Source organism: Crotalus tigris, unplaced genomic scaffold (genome assembly GCF_016545835.1).
Source record: "Crotalus tigris isolate CLP2741 ecotype Arizona unplaced genomic scaffold, ASM1654583v1 scf7180000019642.961951, whole genome shotgun sequence".
Lineage (NCBI taxonomy): Eukaryota > Metazoa > Chordata > Lepidosauria > Squamata > Viperidae > Crotalus > Crotalus tigris.
In genome coordinates, this window is record NW_024097636.1 from 564997 (window position 1) to 591976 (window position 26980).

The 26980-nt window shown below is 35.9% G+C and overlaps 1 protein-coding gene across 2 annotated transcripts in view; it reads left to right on the forward strand.

The window, feature by feature from the left end:
• SV2C (synaptic vesicle glycoprotein 2C) overlaps window positions 1-26980 on the forward strand; it is a 68935-nt gene that overhangs the window by 28251 nt on the left and 13704 nt on the right. Inside the window, exons 3-10 of one of the 2 annotated variants that reach the window (XM_039364042.1) lie at window positions 5187-5212; window positions 5324-5367; window positions 9682-9833; window positions 16372-16505; window positions 17075-17164; window positions 18664-18774; window positions 20216-20304; window positions 22454-22618. In XM_039364042.1, coding sequence (XP_039219976.1) covers window positions 5187-5212; window positions 5324-5367; window positions 9682-9833; window positions 16372-16505; window positions 17075-17164; window positions 18664-18774; window positions 20216-20304; window positions 22454-22618 — 811 coding nt within the window. Of the gene's footprint in view, window positions 1-5186; window positions 5368-9681; window positions 9834-16371; window positions 16506-17074; window positions 17165-18663; window positions 18775-20215; window positions 20305-22453; window positions 22619-26980 lie in introns of both variants that reach the window. The other variant, XM_039364040.1, reaches the window with a different exon arrangement.

Here is a 26980-nt window from a genome sequence, read left to right on the forward strand (position 1 = left end):
CTTCTACCCCGTCTCCAACTTTCCCTTAATCTAAAGTTTTGTTAATAGTTCATTTTGATATATGATTCATATTATACTACTCCTTTTATTAATATTGTTTTAATATTAATAACAGTCTTGAAACCTCAGATTAATACAAGAAATTTTCAATCTAGAGGACTGATTGAATACTATATTGAAATTTTAAGTTTATGTCACCTGTAAATTTGTTTTGTTTTTATTTTTTCCATATTTCTTCTTAGTAGTAGTTTTAAACATCTACTAAAGTAAATCAACTAAAAATGGAAGATTTTCATTGTGAGGCACAATTAATCCCAGAGAATGAGAAACATTTATATAGTTTCATGGCATATGCCATTGAGAATCTCTTTAAACCTTAAGTAGATTTCAGACTACAGAATCATGCTAATTTGCTTCTACGAAAGGATGAATTTAAGATTTAGGTGATTATTGCATCTACATTTGGTACCAAAAATCTAAAAGAAAATTTGAGGGTCCTCAGTTACAGAGAAAGTTATAATCTGATTTAAGTATTATTACAGGGAATATAACAGATACTTAACCAAATCTGCCTTATCTCAGCCTTGTTAGGATTTTCTCTTAAATATCAGCAGGAACTATTGGGTAAGTGAAGATACTTTCAAATGATACTTTTGCCACTAGTAGTAAAAGTATCTGTCAGTTATTTCACATCATGTTTTGAGATAAATTTAATATCAGTAACCCTGTTCAATAATTACTACATCACAGTATTTAATCTTTACGTGTTTTGATGTGTGTGCATTAATACATGTATATATTTTCTTTTATGATTAAATTACCTTTCAACGAATGCTGTTTTTATACCATAGTACCATTGCTGTTTGCATGGTAATAATGGGACACATAATTTGTGCAAATTGGATTAAATAATGTGGTCTCTGTCTAGTTTTTTGGCTATTCAAGGGCTAATGATGATTCAGGGATAGGCAACCGGGTGTCTTCCAGTTAGGATGAATTTCAGTAACCAACATCCTTGCCCAGCATTGCAAATTGCAGCAGATTTCATACTAGATATTATTGTCTGTTTCTGCAAGATGATAATTAAGCTGGAAATTCTTCCTTTGATTCTGAATGCATTTGAAAACCAACTTTATTTAGCTAGCTTTTTGATTCCCCCCCCCCCCTTTGGCGTCATCATTTATCTGCTTACAGGTAGTCCTCGCTAAATGTTTAAAGATTGTTCAGAATTATGATGGCATCGATCAGGTGTTAATTATGGCTGTCCTTGATGTTATAGCCATTGCAGCACCCTTATGGTCACATGATCAAGAGTTGGATCCTGAACAACCTGCCCGCATTTATGACCAGATTCATTTAAATCCCCCCCCCCCCAAATCTCTTCTCCATCTCTGTCTTTTAGTCTGTCTTGTATTCTGTTGCCCTGGAAAACTTTTGTACAACTAATAGCTACCTCATGAAGGGCCAAGTTGGGCATGCCTCATCAGCAGAGGGAGGAAGAAGATGCAATATGCTTTTTGCAGATTTCATTATATTTTACAATAGAGACCTTTTTCATTTGAAATTTTCATAGTTTGTTAATACATGTAGTCCCCGACTTACAATCACAATTGAGCCCAAAATTTCTGTTGCTAAGCAAGATAGTGGTTAAGTGAATTTTGCCCCATTTTACAACCTTTCTTATTACAGTTGTTAAATGAATCACTGCAGTTGTTAAGTTAGTAACACGGTTTTTAATTGAATCTGCCTTCTCCATTGACTTTGCTTGTCAGAAGGTCACAAAGAGTGATCTCATGACCCCGGAACACTGCAAAGGTCATAAATATGAGTTAGTTAACAAGTACCCTAATTTAGTTCACATGACCACGGGGATGTTGCAACGGCCGTAAGTGGTCATAAATCATTTTTTCAGTGCCATTGTAACTTTGAATGGTCACTAAATGTACTAAAATGACCATGGGGTCACTAAATGTCACTAAATGTACTAAATGGTCACTAAATGTACTAAAATGACCACGGGGATGTTGCAACGGCCGTCAGTGGTCATAAGTCATTTTTTCAGTGCCACTCTAACTTCGAATGGTCACTAAATGTACTAAAATGGTCACTAAAGTACTACCTGTACTTGATGGATAGGTTATATGCCCAGATTACTCATTTTTCCTTCTTTTTGGCTTGCTTGTTACTGTTTATTTTTGATGTTCTTCCATTGCTTATTTTTGTTGTTTTTGTATTTTTTGGAGTTATTTAAAAATGTGTATTTTTTTTAAAAAAAGCTTGCAATAAAATAAAATTTAAAAATGCAAAAAACTGTGCTGGTTATCCTGGTAAGCTTAGAGGTGTGTGTGTGCATTCTGTTGCTTAATTTTGTGTGCTGTTGATGCCATCCTTAGTATATCTTGGTGCAATGACATCTTTGAAATTGCTGGTTTGTCATGTTTGCTGCAGTATTTCTGTGACTTTACATTTTAAAAAAAAGTTGTGGTGCTGAGGAAGAGTTTATGGACAATATGATTACCCTTTTCTTCTGAGTATTGATGACGTAAATAAAATTTATATTTAAGATGTAAAATGGGAGCCAGGCGGAGAATTGGGAATTGCAGAATGGAGCTTCTGCTCTTGCCTTCCCCTCCTGCTCTTTCTCCCTTCCTCATTGTGCCAGGGAAGCTGTAATTATTTTTTATTTTTGGCAGGCAGTCAGGAAAAAAGGTAAATTTGCAAGTGAACCTTTATGTACTGGGATGGAGAGAAATTCACCATTTCCTGACTCCCTGTAAGGTTCAGTGTACTATAGACAATATAGAAGAGGTTTATTTTAAAACTGGATTAAAATTAATTTAATACTTTCTGCTAGCATGTCGTCCTGCCTGGATGAAGGAAATTGATTTAAAGATTTGTGTTCTGTGTCAGAGATCAATAACACAGAGCCAGTTTATGTCTTCTCACATTCCTCTCAATGAGAATGATACTTCCAGGACAAATTGTTCTTCCAATTTTGGGGAAGGCCAGGAGTAAGGCTGCCAGATTTCAGCTGCAAAAATCGGGACGACCACAGGTATCAAAAAACAAGGGTTTATTGTTTTTATTATGTTTTTGCTACTGTCAGAAGGGCCAGATTTTTGAAGGCCAGGAGGCTTGTTCTAAATTCAACCATTTCCCATGTCCAAAAGAGACCTCCAAATTATATTTGGCACCAAAGGTTAACAATTCAGTGTCTCATTTTGTGCACACCTCTTATGCTACTACTAGACACACCCTTCCAAACTAATGTGGGCTATTCCTGTTACAACAACAACAATGAAGTTGGAGGAGACCTTGGAGGTCTTTTAGTCCAACCCCCTACTCAGGTAGGAGACCCTATACCATTTCAGACAAATGGTTGTCCAATATCTTCTTTAAAACTTCCAGTGTTGGAGCATTCACAACTTCTGGAGGCAGGTTGTTCACTTCTGAGGCAGGTTATTCTGCCTCCAGAAATAAACAACCTGTTCACTTCTGTTTGTAGCCACTTTCTTTTATTCTTTTTCCTAGGATATGTGGCATATTTTTGATTATTACTTTATATTTGCCATATACTGTACTGTATATTCCCCTTACAAAATAAAAATGTCATCTAAAGTTTGATTGAAATTCCCATCCCATTGAGTTAATATGTGGAAGAGGACCAGGGCAATATCTCTTGGCTGCAAAATTATTTGATCCTCTGATGGTAATGTGTTGCCCACAACTATTGTGGAATTAGGAACTCTTGTAACATAGAACATATATGAGAAACTGTTCATATATAGGTTTCACTTAGCAGACTATTCATATTTGCTGAAGGGATGGTATCACATGTGATTTTTCGAAATAAAGTCTGGAGAAACAGTTTTTGTCAGATTCTTATTCTTGTGAAAGTGCATGGAGGAATATAAGGTATGGGCTATAATTTCAAATAAGTGCCCAGAAAATTAAAAAAAAAACTTAAAGCAAAATCTTATTTAACTATTTTTTACAGCACCATTTGTGTCTGGGCTGTTTTATATAGAAAACCTTCTAAACATAGTGAGATGCTAGTCCCCAGCTCAGCTGTTCAGAGGCATTCCATCCTTCATAAGGCCAGAAAAGCAGTTGTAAATATGTGAATTTACATATTTTCACAACAGATTGTGAATTGCTTGTGGCTGGTTTCAACCTGGTTTTGGAACAAAATTAAGAACTTGTGCTGATGAAGCAACTGCAGCATTTCCCTACCCATGTTTTAGGAAACATTGAACTTGAGGATATGTAATTCTTTTAGACTATACTGGACCCTGTAACCCATTAGGTTATCCTTTGAGAGAAAGGTAGTATAGTCTGAGTGAACAGAATTTAATTTTAAACTGATCATAATTTTTACAACTGTTGGATGGTCCTGTGATCATCTAAGAAGAATATATATGTAATACGTAATTTTATATACATGAATAATATGAATAATATGCAATTTTAATGCAAATAAACAATAATAAATCAATATTTATTCACCTAAATAGCTAAACAGAATGACCATGGGCTCGAAAAAAATGAGAGTGGGAGTGATTTCTGACTTCCTGCTGGCTTCCCCATTGACTGTTGTAATCTGTTAAGGAACGTTGGAAATCACGATCATGTGACCATGGGCATGCTGCACAGAGACAATTTTGTGAATAAAACTGGTCTGATTATCATGCAATTTCAGCTCTACAGGAGTATTGGGTCCCAGATTTTTTTTTAATGCATTCTGTAAATTGGCAGATTGTAGGTATCTTGATTCAAAAATTGATGTGGTATGATGCACCATTTGGACTAACTTGAAGGACAAACAGGAAGATAAACGCAATGAAAGTTTTAGTAGTATATAGATTTATAGTGGAATACATTATATTGGGATTTTCTTATTCCATTATTGCTGTAGTGTTCTTGTATTTGCTTGCTTTGAGCTTTATTTTATTATGATTGAATAAATGTACAAATATAAATATTTAAATAATAGATATTTTTGCAATTAAATATATATTAAATGTGAGAAATAAAGGGACAGGGACTGTTCCCATAAATGTATATGCAAATTATTCATTTGCAACAGTTCCAAATAAATGATACCATTGGTTAATATTAAGAACAAAAATGTATCGTGATAGTCCTGTTTAATCCTACACATTATTTTTTTTGTGTATGTGTTTCAGGTAGCATAGTATACCTGGGGATGATGGTAGGAGCGTTCTTCTGGGGAGGCTTGGCAGACAAAGTGGGAAGGAGGCAATCTCTTCTGATATGTATGTCTGTCAATGGATTCTTTGCTTTCCTTTCATCATTTGTCCAGGGCTATGGCTTCTTTCTCTTCTGTCGACTACTCTCTGGATTTGGGTAAGCTCTTCCTCTTTCTCCTATTTTTTTAAATGATATTTGTATGCTGATCTGTTTTAAGATGAAGTGATACTAATGGTTATTCCCGGGTCCCCTTCAAAAGATCAAATTTGAAGGTAGGATGCTTCAGATATTTTTATATTCTCTCAGTCTGCACTTTTGGCTATGGTCAGCCCCATTATTCAAGTACGGCAATGTTACTCAGCTAAGGAAGAATAAAGGAGATAACTCCAACAGTGATGGCTGAAAATCCTGAGATAGATTAACCAGTTTTGTTTGGCTGAAAGGTTGCTATTTATTCCTGGAGTACATGGAGCAAGGCTCTCAGAAGTGGTCATCAATGAGGGCCTGGAGAGAAAATGAAGGGGGAAGAGGAGCACCATGGGACAAAAATCTACCCAAAGAAGATGGGTAGTTTGGAAAGCTGAAGAAGATTATGAAAAATCAACTGCCAGTCATTAGCAGTCTGATCAAGAGTGTCAGTCAGTGTAATTACTCTTGACTTATCTCTAAATAGGAAATAGGAATTAAGCTTAGACACAAAAGTAAGTACTGTACCCATGTAATTCATTCACATGTTATACTATACACATAACAAGGTAATTTTTTTTACCAGTAGCAGGAAACTTTACTTTTTACCAGTACCATGGTAACAACTTATTACATCAAAGTTTTATGATATCAAAGGATTGTGTCAAAAATTTATCAATTTAGATGTATTTAATTCATTCCTATCAATTGACTTAAATGATAATGCCCAGTTGCTAATAATCATGTAAGACCATATCCCCCACTTCTTCAAACAGCATTGCCCTTTTAAATATTCTAAATTTATTATAACTTCACAAAATAGGACCCTGGATTTCTTCCCAGAGATATGCAAGGCTTCCATTTTTGTTGGTTTCAGAAGTCTTGTAAGCTGCAATTTTTCTTGATACCTGTTCATACATCCATACCATTCAAAAGGTATTCATCCCAAAATATATAGCTAAATGTCTATGGAGATTCTCAGTCATCTAGGTCTTGCTTGTCCCAAAGATGCTTTTTCAAGAGGCAACTGGACTTCCTTGTTTTTCTTTGAAAACGTTTTGCTTCTTATCCAAGAAGTTTCCATGACCTGGATGACTGAGAATTTCCATAGACATTTAGCTATGCACTTTGGGATGAACGCCCTTCGAATGATGTGGGAGTATGAAAGGATTTCCAGAAAAATTGCAGACTACAGGAACCATTTGTGGTTCAGTTTGAGATGCAGACAGTGTAAACTCATTCCCAACAGCCTGTGCCTGTGTTCAACAGTGAAGGGACACAGGACAGAAAACATCCTGCAGAAAGCACAACTCTACAATACAATCCTTTCAGCAGTTCCAAGAAGGCTCCATATCCATTTGAATTACTCAGGTGACCCGAAGGACACAGACAACCTCCAAATGGCCTCAACAACTCTCTAAAAGAATGCAAATGACCAGCTATCCGCAAAGAATATAAATCTTTCCATTCCCCACCATCCAGTCATAGCTGAAGAAGCTTCTTGGATAAGAAGTGAAATGTCTTCAAAGAAAAACAAGAAAGACCAGTTGCCTTTGAAAAAGCACCTTTGGGACCTCCATGACCTGGATGATTGAGAACCTACATAGACAACCATCTTTGTGCCATCTTTGGATTGTACAAGTGTAAACTCTGATCCAGAGAGACTGAGCCCTAAAAAAATCCCAGTTCTTTATGTGATATTGTAGAGTATTATGTCAAAGATTTATCCATTTGAATATATATATTTAATTTATTCCAACTTAATGATAATGCTGATTTACTAGGATTTTAAGTTACATTCTAAAAAAAAAGTTACAGAATTCTATAGATTCACTTCTAAGGAAATGTTATATGAAATAAATCTTGAAATTTGGGAGTTCATAAAGAGATCATGTTTTTTATCACATGTAGTGGGAATGCTTACATATTTTCTGTTTTACTGTATTCCTTTGAATGACTTCAAGGTATGTAGAACATTATGAATTTGAAACAATATGACCAATCTTTGAATTGCTATTTCAAACCTGGGCAAAGGATGTTTTTAAGATGGCCCAATCTAAAACAGTTTGCTTTGATTTTGGATCAATCCTGATATATTCTTTTAGGTTAGAACATTTCATACCCCAGTAATTTTCACTGTTATGCATGTTTGCCACACTTCAGTTCTTCAAGATATTATAGCTATACCTTGGTACATACCATTAAATGCTTATGTCAAGTCTGTGCTTTATTGTCTATTGTCCATGTGTTTGATTGCTTGAGGTGGGCGACCTGAGTCATTTCCAGCTCTCAATAATAATTGTTCATTTAGTTATAATTTAATTTTAAATGGTTGATTTTTGTTATTTACTGTATTTTTTGTTATAAATTGATTTGGAATTTTAAATGAAATGAAAAGTGCATAAAATTAATAAATAATAAAATATAAATATTTTTAGTATATTTTGTAATTGACTCAATAAATTCATTCATGTATTTGTTAAATTTTAAACTCTTTCAGGAGTGTAATGTAATATGTATAGCATTCTTTCCTCCAATTATTTCTCCATGGCATCTCAGTAGCATTGCAGGAGATCTCTTTTCCAGCCGCAGTGGGACCTAATATTAGTTTAAGCTGAAGAGAGCCAAATTTGCAGTTATGAAATGTCCTCCGTAAGGAGACCTCAGAGACAAAAATTGTGCCATTAAATATTTGTCTCTTTGTCCTCCTTTCCTTTGCATCATTTCCTAGATGGATATTGCCTTTCTGAATTAAATAGTTGCCTTTGAATCTCCAGTTTGTTGCAAATAGGAAATGATGGGAGAAGATTTCAGCAAAAAAGATACTGGAAAATCCCATTTCCAAAGCACGATGCTGCTTACATTTCTCTGAATCTGAACAGTGACTCATGTGTGATAATCTTTTACGTGAAAATTTAAAGTTTCTAAATATTAAATAGCAAGACTTTTCAGTATTTAACAGTTACATAAAGTATTTCGGTATGTGGTGATGTTGCCTCAGATGTCTCCTTAAGCACCAACATCAGCATTAAGAGCTTATGATAATCAAAGTTAAATTTCAAACATATTGAACAGCTTATTTAGAATGGAGCTTATCATTGTTTAAGGTTGATAATGATATTTGAAATACCATATAGTACCATATAACACTTCCCAAATATCCACTATCTAAGCCATCAAAAATATCATTAAAATGTGTATTGCTCATAGAAATGAATATTTGTAGCTCATGGTTGAACTGTGGGGTCCTCTCTGAGCTTCATTGTTTTCTTGAACTACCGAGAACAACCAAGCTGAGAGAACACTGAGGACCCCCGTATGTATGGCTAGCTTTGATTATTCAATACAGTTGATTTTAAAAAATCTTTATTACTGCATTATTTATTTCACTCTATATTTAAGGTCTGTTTACAAAAACTGAAATAGCAGTCCTTAGCTAATATTGTTTGAAATACAAAAGACTGTACCTCATATAACACAAATAAAAGACATTTTAAGAGAATTTTAAACCAATTTTGGGTGACCTTTTCACATACCTCCATTGCATCATTAGTGTCCCTGATCAACATGGACATGTTTCTTCCACGTCCTCAGTTCTGTCCACATGCAGTTATATACTTTCTTCTTCCTGTTACTTCAGGGAAATCAAGGAATGTTTCTATCTCTCCCTTTGATATCTCACCCTTTGGCTGTGTGTCAGGTGTTAGAAGCATCCATCCAGGGATGTCTGCAGGATTTCAAAATAGTCAAGATAATAGCCCAAAAGGCCCAGTTGAAGCATTGTCTGCTTTTTATGTGCAATACTTTTTTGACCACACCCTGCTGATACCTCTGCATCCTTCCATGTCAGTGGTGCCTGGAAAACATGCAGTCCCATCACCCTTGAAAATTGGCCCATAGCAGTTTGTTATGCCTTTTGGGGATGAGCAAATCCATCAGAGTCTTTGCTTTGCTGGAGCAAAACAAAAACACTAAATAAATAAAAGCAATTCAGAGAAGCTGGGAGAATTTACATTCTTTTCCATCTCAGATTACAATAAAGTCAAAGAAAAGCTTGGGGATTCAGCATGCTTGTATTCCTTCAAAGCTGTGCCTGGATAATGTTCAGCAATACAGTGATTTACAGCATACAAGCTTTCCTTAATCAACATTTCTTTGATGTAAATAAGTAATTGATTTATTTGTCAAGATTCTCAGAACTCTATTGCTTTCAGCATACTTTTCCTCAAAATAAAGCAGAGCTTCTACAGACTTTTTGTTCCTGTTATTCCTTTTTTTTTTTAGGATTGGAGGAGCTGTTCCAGTTGTATTTTCATATTTTGCTGAAGTACTTGCTCGAGAGAAACGTGGTGAACATTTAAGTTGGCTTTGCATGTTTTGGATGATTGGAGGTATCTATGCATCTGCCATGGCCTGGGCAATCATTCCTCATTATGGTGAGAAGTGCAGTATTATTTTCTATTGCCAATGTACATAAGCACTAAATGAGTTTAAATTGCAATTATTCTTCCATTGACGTTTTCATGATTTTCATGATGGAATTTCTAATTTAATCAGCAAATATGTGTACATAGAGTTCTTGACAATATGCATGTGTATATTTTTAATTTCAGTTTAATATAATTCTGTTAACAGAAGCCATTGTCTGCAGTTACAGATCTATGTGAAGTAAATACATAAGCATGGGACTTTATTGGGCCCTTACCCCAAGATGTCCAAACAAAGACATTGTTCTTTGGGTAGCAATTTCACGTGGGAAAACCTGCATGATTTAAAATCCCAGTAGTATATGCAGGAATGCACAACCCTAGAATAATGGAGGGAGAAATGTTTTGTTTTATAATTATAGTAGCACTTTTTAAAATTCAATATACAAACTTTACCATTATGTTTTGGGAGCTGACACACCTGTTCTCCCTTGTGCTGCAGAAAACTATTGAAATTTATGACTGGAATAATACACAATGGAGGCAAAATCATGAGGACACAGCTAGAGCATAGGTTATTGAGGCATGCTTTGTCACAGTTACACCCAAATATGAAAGGGCTCTTAAGCCAGCTGGGTGCCTAAGGCCACTTATTCTCACACAGTACAACTCACCTCACAGGGTTGTTGTTGATGTGGGAAAAAAATAAGAGCAGGAGGGATATGTCCGCTGTCTTGAGTTGTGTATAAAAATAATAAAGACATGATATAAATTAAATAAATAAACCTTTATTAAAATTTGGGCAAACAGGAAACTAAGCTTATTCAGCTCAGAATTCGTCATTTCTTTTTCTTTTGCTGGGAACAACTGCAAGCTTGACAGATTCCCCAAATTGATTGACATAAACACAAATGTTGACTTGGCACGCTGCTATTCAAATTTTATTTTATGTCACTTCAACAGCTTATTCACGAACATGCCCAATATTGTTCACGCGTGTTAAAAATAAGCCAATGCACAAAACAGTTGCCCCTAATTATTTCATTATTAGTTTAAACAGCATTTCTTTTTCTCTTTGTCTTTCCAACTCTGCCTACCAAAGAATTGTTTTGCCAACAACTTGTCGTTGAGATGAAAAACAAGTGCAGTCTCGGAGTTGTGAGGCTTTTTTCCCAAGGAAAGCAAAATCTGATATGGGTTAGTCATCAATAGCACTAAGACAGGGGTAGGCAACCTTGTCTCTTTTATGACTCGTGGGCTTCAACTGCCAGAATTCCTGAGCTCAGGAATTCTGGGAGTTGAAGCCCACGAGTCATAAAAGAGCCAAGGTTGCCTACCCCAGCACTAAGACTATCCAACCATTGCCACCTTTTGTATCTGGACAGATACTTATTTTTTTCTCCAGAGGATTTTAGGGGATATGCTTACAATTCTCCCATAACATATATGTTCCTAACTGAAAATATACATGATTGCATCAAATTTAAATCTAGTTTTTAAAAAGGAATATTACAGTATTTTTTTTAAATAAATTTGTTTTGCTGATAATCTATAGATAGTCCTAGACTTACATCAACAATTAGGACTGGAACTTCCATAGATAAGCAGTGCGGTCATTAAATGAATCATCATGTGCCCAAACCCAATTTTACAACTTTTTTTTGCAGAGATTATTATGGATTAAGTAACAATCATGTAATTGTTTAGTGAATCAGGCTTCTCCTATCATGCTTCTCTAAAAACAACACCGGGTCTTATATTAATTTTTGCTCCAAAAGACACATTAGGGCTTATTAGTTCAACAGACATGTCAGGCATAAGGCCCACACCTGGGGCTACAAAGCCCACTCAGTGCAGATGAGTCCAAGCGCTGATGGGTTGGCCCTCCAAGCAGCAGGCACAGGTAGAGGCATGGGGGGGGGAGGAATGTGATCTGGCTCTCTGGATGCATTGGCAGCCGCTTGCCCACTCCGTCCCCTCATCTGTCTTTGCTTGCCCATGGCCATAATGGGGTGGTGCGGCCACCACGAAGTAAAGCAAGTGGTGGGGTGGAGGTGGCCTGGCTGCAGGCTCCGAGATACATGAGTGCGGGGTGCATAGGGCAGCTCTGGGGCTGGGCTTGGGCAGGAATGGGGAGGGAAGTCCCAGCTGCCTCTTGGGGATGGTGGCTCCCCACCTTTCCTGTTTGCCAGGACTGTTGGGTGGTGCGGTAGGCAGCTGGCTCATCTCATGTGTGTGGTGGAGCTGGAGGATAAGGTTGGATAGTGGGGGCCGAGTGCTCAGGGATCGTGGCATGGCGCCACTCCACCTCACCACTTGCCTCACCTTGTAGTGGTGGCAGCAGATCTGCCAGATGTCCTGTGCAGCCACCTGCCCCATCACGACAATGGGCAAGCAAAGACAGACTGTAGGATGGAGTGGATGGGCGGCCACCCAGCACATCCGGTGGGTCAGATCATATGCCCCCCCACACTTCTGCCGCCTCCTGCTGCTTGGAGGGCCTGTCGAGCAGTCGCAGTGCTCAGATTCCCCTGCGCTGCATGGGCTTTGCAGAGCTCACCAATAATATTATATATTATATCTTAACTGGCGCTTATTTTTGGGGTAGGGCTTATATTACAAGCATCTTGAAAAATCATGCTAAGGCTTATTTTCTGGTTGGGTCTTTCCTTTTCAGGGAAACACGGTACTGTATTGAGATTGTTGGAAGCTGGCTGGGAAAGTTGCAAATGGTGATCATGTGACCATGGGGATGCTGCAAGGTTATAAATGTGAGGACCAGTTATAAGTCACTTTTTTCAGCATTGTTATAATTTAAATAGTTGCTAAATAAATGGTCATAAATTGAGAATTACCGGTAACTATTTAAATATGATTTACAGTGCTGGATACCAAGCTATTTCAGAATACTTCTGTTGGCCAATATTGTAAGATAAATATATCAAAGCGGAGAGAGAAACAAAGAATCTATAAACAAGATTATATTCAGCATAGGAATAATTATAATTCTGGCCGAGATAGATGATACATTTACATCACAGCCTAGGTTCCTAATGTATTGTTTTCCTGTACCTTTCCTGTGTTTTTATGTTTTTATAATTCAGAATTACTTGTTTATAGTTTTAGACATTTTAACTTTTACATTATCAAATATCTGAGTTCAAAAGTTTCTTTTATTTGACAAGCCAGTTCTAATGATCTGTGCATCTAAGCCTACTATATTTTTGGAAGATACATTATTGGTAGCAGAAAGCCGATTGCAATGGTCATGGCTGACTTCATTATAGAAGACAGCGAATTGTTTAAGGCAGAATACATCTCTTCGCAGGCAGTATAATAAACTGTTTACTAAGCCAAGTACATTTTCCTTTTGAATCTTTTTAACTCTCTTTTGAATTCTATTACTACAATGTGGTAGAAGATGTGGCTTCATTTAAATAAATAGGGGTTGTTTTCAACTTGAAAGCATACAAAATATCTTTTAAAAGTGGATAATAATGATGGGAAACAGGATTATTGTAAAGATATTTGCATGTTAAAAATTGCTTTAAAATGTTGAAATCCAGTCATTTCCATCTACCAAAGAAGGAACATTGTTGGTGGACCATATTTCCCCTTCTTTTTACATCCTCCTGATGCCCATTAGGTTTGCTTTAGGGGTCGATGAAAGCTTCACGCTTCCCCTAAATATTCTACCTTGAATACAATGAAGCTATTTAGAATAGCAGGTTGTGTTGAGTTTCTATTGGTACTAATAGTTTTGCATCTAAATGTTATAAGAGTGCCATCCAGTGGCTAGTTCAGTTAACCTTTACATCTAATTGAAACCAGCAGGGCTTTTTTTCCTCATAGAACGCCCAGAACGGAATTCCGGCACCTTTTTTGGATGGAACCTTGTAGGGTAGGCAAGGTGGGTTATATAACATGTGTGAGTTCCAGCACCTTTTTTTTTCTTCAAAAAAAGCACTGGAAACCAGTATTCCTTTTCCTAGTGTATAACCCCATAGCCATAGTAAGAATTTATTTTTGATTTAATTTGGTTTGATTTCTATAGCTGCCCACCTCAACGAGTGACTGTAGGCAGTGTACATCATAAATACAATGATATCACTAACACTACATACCTTGACTTTTCTCTGGAATTCAAAATGGCTTATATGATGGTTTTTAATGTTACTTCCACAATGACAATCTGTGCAGATTGAGACAGTGTGACTGCATGATCAAAGCCTGCCCTCTTTATGTGCATCATGAAATATAAAAAGGGAACCTGTGTGGTTGTGCCTTCCATCTTGACGTCTTGTATCCTCTCCCAAAGCTCTACTTGAGGCTTTCACAAAAACCTTCTTTACTCTAAAGGTGTTGGATTCAGCCTTAGTGCACGATATATTCTGATACAGCACTCTGAAAAACATACATTTATGGAAAATATTCTAGAAGCCATCTTTTTGCTGCAAAACAGAAAGTAGATAAAAAAAAAAACACTTCCCTTGCCCTCCCAACACACAAAAACTAGTTTAGAGTTGGTTTATTCTGAAAAGAGGTTAGAAATTAAAGATGCACGTTTTATTGTTTTTGGTAAAACAAGACAGCCTTTCTTGGCTATAAGGGGTTCTGTTTGAATAGGAAGTTTATGTGTTTTATCATTGATCTCTCTTATGCTAATATCATCCTGTAGTCTGTCATTGGAACTTGAATGATTTATTTGGTCTTTCTTGTAATCAGTAGAGTGAGAAGGTGATATTTAATGTGAAGCTGCTGCATAGATTACAAAAAAGCTGAAGGTTTTATTTTATGCCACAGCCCCAGAAAACTGTTCCCAACATGCACTTGGGCCTATTGTTTTAACAACCCGGCTCACCCCTTGGAACTTGCTGCTGCTTTCAAGATTAATGACTTTTGAATGCAGCATTTGCAGAGAGCAAGGGTGAAGTTTAACTTTGCAGAACTGAATTGCTGTCTGAATGAATCAGACAAAGAATACTATATATCTTCCTGTTAGGTTACAAAGAAGGAATGGCAGATGGAAACCAAGACCACACCTCCATTTGACAGCAGTGTTCATCTGCAGATAAATCTATTCCAAATGCCTTTTTAAATTTAGTTCTAGAAAGGAATATCTAGAAATCTCATTCTTCATTTGCAACAAATCTTGGCCTCTTCAAATAACAAAATGACATATAATAGTATAATCACTTGTATAAAGCTATAGACAATTGTATGGTTCTACCTTAAAATAAATAAAATTATATTTATTTTAAAAATAGAATAGTTTGTTACTCTGTTGAGCTATTAAAAAGTAAAGGATCCAAATTTTCAAGAAGGCAAAATTTTATTCCTTGATGGTTAGTTGGGTTTTGGTAATTATATTTTAGATCTTTTTTGTAGAAAGGTAATAGCATAGGTACAGTATTAATATATATTATAAGAGAAGATGTATTTTCTTATTTTGTGTAGTTAAATATGTTGGATCCTAGATGTAGATATGCAAAGTGTAAAATAAACCTAATGTATTAGCTGGTTCTGAATCTTATTGAAGATATGTAATACATGTAATGCAAAGGAAAGAGTTATTGCAGATCTGTACAAAATAAATACTTGGTCTATATACAAATAACAAAAAGGCAGTTCCTTTTTACCATGATCTCTTCATAATTAATATGATCATTGAAAATTGAGTGATAATTTTATAGTCTTTTTAGTGCAGACTTAAATTAGAAATTTATAGCTAAATTAGATAACTGCCAGAGATAAAGAAATAACTTTCTTTTCTAAGTAACTAAAGAGCAGGTACACATTAATATATCCTGCCTGGTTTTGATTTTTTAAAAAGAATTATGGGGGAAAGAATAAAATGTTTTTAGTCTCCACAGACAGAAGTAATTAATAGATTTCCCAAAACGTATTGATCACAATAAACTCTGGGTCATATGAATGCTATTGCTTTTACTTAAGTGATAATAAATGACTACAAGAAGGAAGGAAGGAAGGAAGGAAGGAAGGAAGGAAGGAAGGAAGGAAGGAAGGAAGGAAGGAAGGAAGGAAGGAAGGAAGGAAGGAGAGGTAATGCTAAGAAATGATCAGAACAAAATCTTGTTAAAGTAATAGATACTACCTTTGGACATGGTGGCAGTTAATGGCCTGTAGTACAGCCACAGGAGTGGAATTTTGTGGTTTTCTTCTTGAAGTACTGGCAAAAGAGATAGCTAATGCCAGAAGTAATGGGGGATTACCAAGGAGAAATAGTCATTCCATTGAATTCTCAGCAGCTGTCACCAATTATAGGCAATATACTAAGTTGTATCAATAAGCCTTTTCATACTCACAGTTCTGGATAAAGTAGTGACATTTAATCACAGAATGTGGCATTGGTTTTACTGTGGCATTTGACTTTTGAAAGAAGAAAAAAGAATTTTCAAAGTGCAGATTCTATGGAATAGGCAGAACTTTGTCCTGCTCTCAGAAATTATCTGGGTTTATAAGCCATGATGCCATTCTTTTAAAATATGTTGCATTTGTAATACAGTGTCTTTTTCTTCTTTTTCAGGATGGAGTTTCAGCATGGGATCTGCATATCAGTTTCACAGTTGGCGAGTGTTTGTTATAATGTGTGCCCTACCTTGTGTTTCTGCTGTGGTGGCACTAACTTTCATGCCAGAAAGTCCAAGGTTCTTGCTTGAGGTAAAATATTTACATTTCTTCAAAAAGTTGAGCTTACCTGGGTCTTAATATCAACCTCAGATCCATCATTTAAATAACAAAAAAAATCAGCCCAAGCATTTTCAGTGGGGACTTGACATTTTTGAAGTTCTCTCTCTGGAAAGTGTTATTTGCCTCTTTCTCTTTGAGAGATTTAATAAAAGAAATTTAAAACATTCTATCAAGTTTTGATTTATACTATATTGCTTTTAGTCTGATGCTGTTTTATGGTTGCTTTTATTATCATGAAGTTTTATTCTAATCTTATTTGGTGAACTGTCTTGAAAAAATGAATGTATTGCTGAAGATCTAAACATATTAGGGAGCAATTACTTTATAATATTGCAATAAATGAGGTGATTTAAGACTATTACTGTAGATGCAAAATATATTCCACAATATGCCACTGAGTGAGATAGAAAAATATGCCAAAATATTTCTTTAAATGTAGATGTATTTTGAGTGAGGAAAGAGTTAATACAGATTGCTTTATCAACAACTTGCATTTTCATAATTGTTCCTGAAATTTTCAAATGTTTTCATATCCATAGATTGGAAAACATGATGAAGCTTGGATGATTCTCAAACAAATTCATGATACAAATATGCGAGCTCGAGGCCAACCTGAAAAAGTTTTCACAGTGCGTATTTTTTATACAAGTATACCTCACTAGTGGAAAATTAGTTGTAATTTAGATTGGAAAAGTTATCAATAGAAACCATATATTCTTCTTGAAGAAAATAATACCATGAAGAGTACCTACAATGATTATTCACATAGATCTTGAAGATATATTTTTCTTTAAGGACATTTCTTGATCCAGTTGTAACTGGAGTCCAGATAGCCTTAATAAAATTATCTGGCCATAATTCTTTTTTTTTTATTGAAAAGTTTTATAAAAGTTACAATATACACCCCAAAACGCACCCACCTTTAACCCCACCTCTCCCTCCCCCACTTCCCAGAGCTGAGTGCAGGGTAACAAATATAATAATCATACTCTAACTAACATTAACCAACTATGTAAATAACCAAGTCCGTAATGCGCTTTAACTCCCCTTTACTGGCCATAATTCTTAATTCTTGCAGCCATGGGGCTGCAGCATATTCTTTTCCCAGTTTCTCTATGCTCACACACAAATACACATATAACCTACACCTTTTTATCCCAGCCTCCCTGAATTCGCACCACACTGCAACATCCCCCCCCCCAACTCACACATAACCTGCACTGAGCCTTCCCCACCACCCTCAGCAGTCCTGCACTCCTTATCTGGATCTCCCTCTGCTGTTGGCTTAACAATTCATGCATTGCAACTTGGACTGCCAGGATTGCTGTCACTAAGTCATGAGAATTGCACTTTATGACCTTATCACTTAGTAGTAGAAATTCTGGTCCCAGTTGTGATCATAAGTTAATGACTGTCAGGCACAAGTCATCAAATCTACATATGAAAGGTTAGAGTTGACTACTTTATTTTGTTCTACCTACTGTATAGGAATCTCCCAGACTGCTTGCCTTCCCTTGGGAACAACAGATAAGATTCCATGAAACTTAAAGGGGATCAGCTTTATGTCTCTTCTGGCTGTGGAAAGACTCAAGGCTAGTTCCCCATCTGATCTCTTCTCCCTGCCTGGCTGGAATTTCCCCAATAATGAATGCCTATAATGTTCATTTTTAATGTATCGTTAGATTTAATAGGGACTGTGTAATTGCTTCTTTTTCATACTGGCTATAACTCATTTTTGAAGGGTATTATACAAAAATCTTAACAAAATTAAAAACTGATATTCTCATATGAATTTATTTCCTTCATTCATTTAAAATATGTTTTTAAAGAGCTGCAACCAACCATTTTAATAGCTTTTAAAAGCTCTACAGATAATCTGATTTCTCTAATAATTCTGAAGAAACTGCACTTTCATATTCTCCTGTTCAGTTGACCTTCCATGCAAATCGTACTTCTCTTTCTTTCTCAAGAGATGAAAACTGTAGCCAAGGTTAGATGTTTTAATTTATAAACATACAACTTGAAACTGTTTATCCCCTTTTAAATAAGGCTGTTAACTTTCTTCAACTGTCAAATGTTTTTGTTTCTCAAGTAGGAAAAAAAAACCCTCTTCTTGTGTTCTCTGTAGGTTAATAGGATCAAAACACCAAAACAGATAGATGAGCTTATAGAAATAGAAAGTGATACAGGCACCTGGTATAAGAGATGCTATGTCAGAGTGCGCACAGAACTGGATAGTGTAAGTAACACAATCTCTACAATATTATTTATATTTAAGTGCAAACTGGTCTACAGAATCTAGAGAAATTAAACATTTACCATTATTATCAAGCTTAAATGAGTCAGCGTTAAAGTTACTAAAATAGATTAAAACAACTTCTTGTGCTTTTAATTTTCCCCCAAATTAAATATTCTATGATTCCACATTTCTGTAGGGATTTTCCAGATAATGGCACCTTATTTATTGTATTGCTTTATCCTTTTCCTTCTCCCAAAAGTTGGTGATATGTTCTCAGTTGATTTTTGTGAAATAGATTAGGCTGAGAGATAATGGCTTGTCAGAATCATTCAATAATCATAAAGAAAAAGTTTGAAGTGGGTTCACCCATGTCCATTTCATTACTGTCATACAGTAATGGGGCATGCTAACTAAATTTTACAAGAATGGCTTCCATATATACTATATACATCATGCAACAAGGCAAATACAAACACAGACTATGGTTTCTAAAGTTTATAAATACTATCAATCAGCTAGTGTACAAAAAAGGGGGGGAAGTGAGAGCTCAAACGCTTATCTGTACTTTTTAGTAGTTTTTTTTCCTTTTCCTTTTTGTTTCTTTCCTTTTAATATTTATAAATAATAATGCTGTGGACATTCTGGGACTAAATTCAAAGATATATACTTTTATCTTTTGATAAAGATAACTCAATATATTTGATCTGGTCATTTTTTTTATTAATGCTAAAGCATTAATTGTATAATTTCAGAAATTTTCTTTGTCCAGTTATTATATCTACAGAATAAAGCCACCAAAATGGAGTATACTGAATCTTCCAGGAAAAAGTTGGTTTATTTTGTCCAAGGTATTCTTAAATTTGCCAAAGTTTACATAATTTATATAGCCCTTGTACATTACATTGGTGGACCAGAATTGATGTGGTACAGTTGCATCCCTGGTGCTTGACCTCTAAAGCTTAATTCAGAAAACTAAACTAAAAATAAAATAATGTCTGCATTAATAATTAAAAGCATCATCTAGAGTCCTCTATCAAAATAACAATAATGTGGATACTTTGAGTAGAGAGAGAGAGAGAATTAGGGATTGTATTATTTCTTGAATAAGCAGCTGTTGTTAAAAGCAGATCAAGCCGAGTATTCAGAAATCTAATTAAATCTGTAAAACTGAAGACTACGTGGCTTTAGATACAAGCCTGATATTTCCAAAACTGGATTAGTTATCACTGTTTCAGAGGAAAAATTAGGCCCCTCAACATTTTTCTTGCCATAAATGTCACTGTAAACCATCCTTCCCTCAAAGTAGCATTTTCTTGAGGATCCTGAAGCAAAGTGACATATTTAACTTTCGGTGATGCTTATTCTAAAGTTTACTTGTATTTTTCATTTAGGTTTAAATGAAATTTTAGAAACAAATGCAATTTTTCTTATTTCCTCACAGATTTGGTTAACATTTAAGAGGTGCTTCACCTATCCAGTCAAGGACAATACAACTAAGCTTGCAGTAGTATGGTTTACTCTTTCTTTTGGGTAAGCTTGATAAGAAATATATAAATTTTGTAATTGTATTACATTAACTTTGTTGCAATTCTTACTCATCCATGCGTGGTGCAATGGACTGGATGGATGTACTGCATTTACTTTGTGAAGAAAGATTCAATCAAGTTAAACATGCCGAATTGTCATATGCCAGTTAGTAGGATTTTTCTTTATTATTTTCTAACCTAGAGACCTCTCCCATTATATATTTCCTGGGAAGCAGCCATGCTAGTTTCATTCAATTTCCACAATACTAGTGTATTATATTATCAAATTATTGTCACCTTGGATTACTCCAAATCTTTTTTGAAATTGAAGAACATAAGTCTTTGAAAAGCATAAAATTACATTTAAACACGACATACAATAGAAATACTCTTCTTCTTTTTTAAGAGGTACAATTTAATATATGCAGTAATACTGCTAGTGATTGGGCTATTTCCAAAGGATCTGTATCCTGGCATTCCTTTACTGTTATCTTTCTAGTCAGTGACATGGATACGTACAACAATAAACTTTTTATTGTTTTATAAATTTTACAAACTGCTATTTTTTTATTCTTTAAATTTTTTTATATTGATACAAACATTTTTATTTTAAAAAAACCCTCTGCACTGACTTAATATTTAAACATAAACCATAAACCAACACATCCCCTTTTCTCCAGACTCCAGTCCAGTCAACACCATTTTATCAATGTTCTCTATATTTTTAGGTCTGCTTTTTAACCAGTTGCATTAATTGAATAATAGCTCTGGCACATGGTTGTTCTGTAAAGTATATTTAAAAAATTGTTGTTAAAAACGATTTAACAACTCATTAAACTGTGATTGCTTAGATTAATGGCTTTTTCCCTATCCACATGATTTTAAAATTGAAAATAATTATAGCAAATATATTGTACAATCACAATTTCAGTACAAAATACAACTCTATAAATATTTTTAGAAAAATCAGCTAAATTGATAGGACTGGAAAAGTACAGAAAAGGACAACCAAAATGATCAGAACAGCTAAAACAATCTCCTGTCAGAAAGAAATAATACAGAGATTGTTTCATTTTTTTTTTAAAAAAAGCTGAGAAAGGGGAAACATGATAGAGACCTATAAAAAGTATGCTTCCTGTGAGCAAATGGAAAACGCCTTCTTCTCTCAGAATCTATGCCATTTGTTTTCTTAGAACATAGTGAGGACATAAAGTGACTTTGAAAGGAGATGAGACATCCATGGAGGATTAAGGCAATGTCTACTAGTGTTGAGGCTCTAGGTCATTTACAGGATCAGAAATAATACTACTTACCATATTCTCAAGGGTATCTGTAGGAAATTGACTAAATTAGAATAGGCTTTTGGTTGAACAAGTCTGGTACAATTTTATATGTGACTTTCAGTCAGAAGACAATGGTTAAATACTACAAATCTACAAATATGCTACTATTACTCAAAAACAACAAAACAATGAAAGTCCTTTCAATCAATGCACTTCAAAAACCTGTTTTAAAATGCTTTGCACGTACCAATTACTAAAATTACAAAATAATAATTGCAAGCTATTTATATTAATACAAGCCTGGGACCAAAAACAAAAAAGAAATTGGATGTATTATCCCTTTTCCTCTATATGTATGATCTCCAATTTCTACTTATTTCAAGGATTCAGCATTGCTAAATTTTGTTTCTTTTTTCTTAAACCATATTAAAAATTTCAAGTATGAGACTTTTAGCAGAATCTGCATGCATAAGTTCTGGTTTTAGAGATTGTTGACATTGTTTTTCTCTTCTTAGTCCCACCCCTCATGCTGCATTCTGTATCTAGTCATGACGTCACCTTCATTTTTCTATAAGTTTATGCAATTAGCTTATTTTCACTAATCATAGTTAAGATTAGCGCATATTACACAATAAATAATGTTCATTTGAGATGTACATAGCAACATCATATCATATGATAATTTTTTCAGAGAGAGGGGAAATTCAGAAATCTGGGAAAGCTATCCATGTTCTTGTTATATCTGTATGCAGTTGGAACATTGTAAAATACATTTTTTTATCTATATATTGAACACAATGCTGCATTACAATTCATTGTTGTGTCATGTATTTCTCTTAAATGCTGAAATTACATAAATTGCTTTTATAGGTACTATGGATTGTCTGTCTGGTTTCCAGATGTCATTAAACATCTACAAGCAGATGAATATGCTAGAAGAGGGAAGAATTTTACCAATAAGAGGATCGTGGATTTTGATTTCAACTTTACTCTGGAAAATCAGATCCATTTTAATGGGACATTCATCAATGACAGGTTGAGAAAAATAAATCTATTTCTAAAATGATTTGCTGATTGTGTATTCTGCCTTTCCTGTAATGAGTTCAACTTACAAAGACCCTTTTCCTTAGCACTAAAAGACCTTGGCTGAATTATCATATTTTATATTTGACCACAACTGATTGAGAGAGGTTCAAATGAAAAGACATTATGATTTGAGTGTTGCCCAACAGCCCAGTTCAGGGTCACCTGGTATCTCATATCAGTGTTCCATTTTATGTTTTCTTTTTTCTTTTGGAGAGATGGGCATTAATTTAGGTTAATGTTCTTTTTTTTTTATTTAACTCACCCTTTTCAATCTTTTCATAATCATAGCTAGCTCTAACTCTCTGATCAGTAAATACTATCAAGAATTGTTTCAATGGAAGATCAAACAGATTCCTGACAAACCTAGCAGACAACTTTGTCTCCCAAAAAGTAGAGAAGGGAACTAGGGGATTAGCCATTTTGGATCTAATTCTCACTAACAGAGATGAAATGATAGAAGGTGTTGAAGCCATAGGAACCTTGGGAGGAAGTGATCATGCAATATTGGAACTCAACATTATGGAAGCACAAGCAATAGAACACAGTCAAACTAGAGTCTTGGACTTCAAGAGAGCTAATTTCAATAAACTTAGAGAGTATTTGGGAAGGATTCCATGGATGAGAATCCTCCAGGGGAAAACAACTCAAGAGGCTTGGGAAATTTTGAAAAGTGAGACTATAAAGGCCCAGTCTAGCACAATACCAACAAAGAGGAAAAATAACAGCTCTCAAAAGAAAGCAGCATGGCTGCATAAAGATCTCTCTGATCAATTGAAAGATAAAAAGGACAAGTATAGAAAGTGAAAAGAGGGACACATAACTAAGTCAGAATATCAGCAAATAGCCCGAGCCTGCAAATATGAAGTGAGGAAAGCTAAGGCTCAAAATGAACTAAGGCTTGCGACCAAAGTCAAAAATAACAAAAAAAGCTTCTTTCATCACGTAAAAAACAAGAAAAAAGTGAAGGAAACGATTGGTCCATTAGTGGATGAAAGTGGCAAGAAGGTGACAAGAAACAGGAAGAAAGCAGAACTATTTAACTCGTTTTTCGCATCTGTCTTTACACAAAGGGAAAAAAACAGACCAACCTATCAAAAATAGTGCCATAAAAAACAAAATAGAAATACAAGTTAAGATAGACAAGAAAATGGTAAGTGAGCACCTGTCCAGGCTAGATGAGTTCAAATCACCAGGACCAGATGGATTACACCCCACGGTTCTCAAGGAACTGGCAGATGTGATCTCAGAACCACTGAACTATATTTTTCAAAGATCCTGGAGCACTGGGGAACTACCAGAGGACTGGAAAAGAGCTGATGTAGTTCCCATCTTCAAAAAGGGGGGGAAAAAGGACCCAGGAAATTACAGACCTATCAGTCTGACCTCAATACCTGGGAAGATTCTGGAAAAGATCATCAAACAACAAATCAGTGAACACCTACAGGCAAACAAAGTCATTACTAAAAGCCAACACGGGTTTGTCAAAAACAGATCATGCCAGACAAATCTTATTGCATTCTTTGACCAAGTGACAAAGTTAGTGGACCAGAGGAATGCTCTGGATATAATTTACTTGGACTTCAGCAAGGCATTTGACAAAGTAGATCACAACCTACTACTTGATAAGATAGAAAAATGTGGGTTAGACAGCATCACCACTAGATGGATCCATAGCCGGATGACCGGCTGTACTCAGCATGTGGTCCTCAATGGAACCACATCTACATGGAGGGAAGTGTGTAGTGGGGTGCCCCAGGGCTCTGTTCTGGGCCCAGTGCTCTTCAACATCTTCATCAACGATCTGGACAAGGGGATAGATGGGGAACTCATCAAATTTGCAGACGACACCAAGCTGGCAGGAATAGCCAACACTCCAGAAGACAGGCTTAGGATACAGGAGGATCTGGACAGACTTGAACATTGGGTGCTATCTAACAAAATGAAATTCTATGGTGAAAAAAGTAAGGTTCTACATTTAGGCAAGAAAAACCAAATGTACAGATATAGTATAGGTGGTACCTTGCTCAATAGTAATAACTGTGAAAGGGATCTCGGAGTCCTAGTGGACAATCATTTAAATATGAGCCAGCAGTGTGCTGCAGCTGCCAAAAAAGCCAACACAGTGCTAGGCTGCATTAACAGAGGGATAGAATCAAGATTACGTGAAGTATTAATACCACTTTACAGTGCCTTGGTAAGGCCACACTTGGAATACTGCATCCAGTTTTGGTCACCACGATGTAAAAAAGATGTTGAGACTCTAGAAAGAGTACAGAGAAGAGCAACAAAGATGATTAGGGGACTGGAGGCTAAAACATATAAGGAACGGTTGCTGGAATTGGGTTTGTCTAGTTTAACGAAGAGAAGGATGAGAGGCGACATGATAGCAGTGTTCCAATATCTCAGGGGCTGCCACAAAGAAGAGGGAGTCAAGCTATTTTCCAAAGCGCCTGAAGGCAGGACAAGACGCAACAGGTGGAAACTAACCAAAGAGAGAAGCAACCTAGAACTAAGGAGAAACTTCCTGACAGTTAGAACAATTAACCAGTGGAACAACCTGCCTCCAGAAGCGGTGAATGATCCAACACTGGAAGTTTTTAAGAAGAAACAGGACAGCCATTTGCCTGAAATGGTATAGGGTTTCCTGCCTGAGCAGGGGGCTGGACTAGATGACCTCCAAGGTCCCTTCCAACTATTATTATTATTATTATCAATCATCGCACAGTCAGCCAGATGTTCAGACTGGATTCGGCATTTTGTCTACCTATCGAGTCCTTACCCAGGACCTGGGATAGGCAGATGTGGATGTTTGATGGTATTACAGATATCGTCGCAGGATGGAAGCAGTTCCTAATAAGGCTGCCTTTTGCAATTGACTATAGCGAATTTGTCAATGCCAATGGTGTTCAAGTGGTGCTCCAGTTGTTTTGGAATTGCACCCAAGGAGCCTATGACTATTGGTACTACCCTTGCTTGCTTTTGCTACAGTCTTTCTATTTCTATTTGTAGGTCTTTGTATTTTGTTATCTTCTCCAGTTCTTTCTCTTCTATTCTGCTATCTCCAGGCACTGCCACGTCCACTATCTAGACTTTTTTGTCTTTCTTATCGACAATTGTTAAGTCTGGGTGTTATGTTGCAGGTGCTTGTCTGTTTGAATTCTGAAGTCCCAGAGCAGTTTAATTTTATCATTTTCTATGACTTTCTCTATTTTATGATCCCACCAGTTTTTGCTTACAGGCAAATTATATTTTTTGCAGATCTTCCAATGCACCATTGTTTCTACTTTGTCATGCCGCTGCTTGTAGTCAGTCTGCGCAATCTTCTTGCAAGCTTACCAAGTGGTCCACTGTTTCTTCAGCTTCTTTGCATAGGCGGCACTTACTGTCTGTTGCTGTCTTCTCAATTTTGACTTTGTATGCATTTGTCCTTAAGGCTTGGTCGTGTGCAGCCAGAATTAGTCCCTCGGTCTCTTTCTTCAATTTTCCTGCTCTCAGCCATTGCCAGGTCTTGTTATTATCTGCTTTCCCAGCTATTTTTTTAATGTATTGGCCATGTAGTGCTTTGTCTTCCCATGCCTCTATTCTGTTCTTCATTTGGTCTTTCTTGTAGGCCAGTTTGTCTCTCCAGTAGTCAGTAAGCCTTCCTGATATACTAATTTCAGTGCATCTTCATCATTGTTCTTCAGATATTCTTCCAAAGCCATTTTTTCTTCTTCAACCATCTGATGTATTTGTAGCATTCCACGCCCACCTATTTGCCTTGGTAGATAAAGTCTACCAATGTCATTGTCATTATTTTTCTGGTCTGCCTATCCATTGCTTTTAGTTCTGCTTGAGTCCAGTCCACTATTCCAGCTGTGTACCTAATAACTGGGATTGCCCAGGTGTTGATTGCCTTTATGGTATTTCCTCCATTGAGTTTGGATTTTAAGATCTTCTTCACTCTCTTGATGTATTCACCTCTAATCTTTTTCTTGACTTCAGTGTGCTTGATGATGATGATGATTATTATTATTATTATATTTTGGAGTAAACCTGGCTGATGATAACCATAGTCTAAAGAAAAGAAGAAACGGGTGACATGATAGCAGTATTCCAGTATTTGAGGGGCTGCCACAAAGAAGAGGGCATCAAACTATTCTCCAAAGCACCAAAGGGCAGGGAAACTGACTAAAGAGAGAAGCAACCTGGAATTAAGGAGAAACTTCCTAACAGTGAGGACAATTAACAAGTGGAACAGCTTGCATTCAGAAATCATGGGCACTCCATCACTGGAGGTTTTTAAGAGACTAGACAGTCACTTGTCTGAAA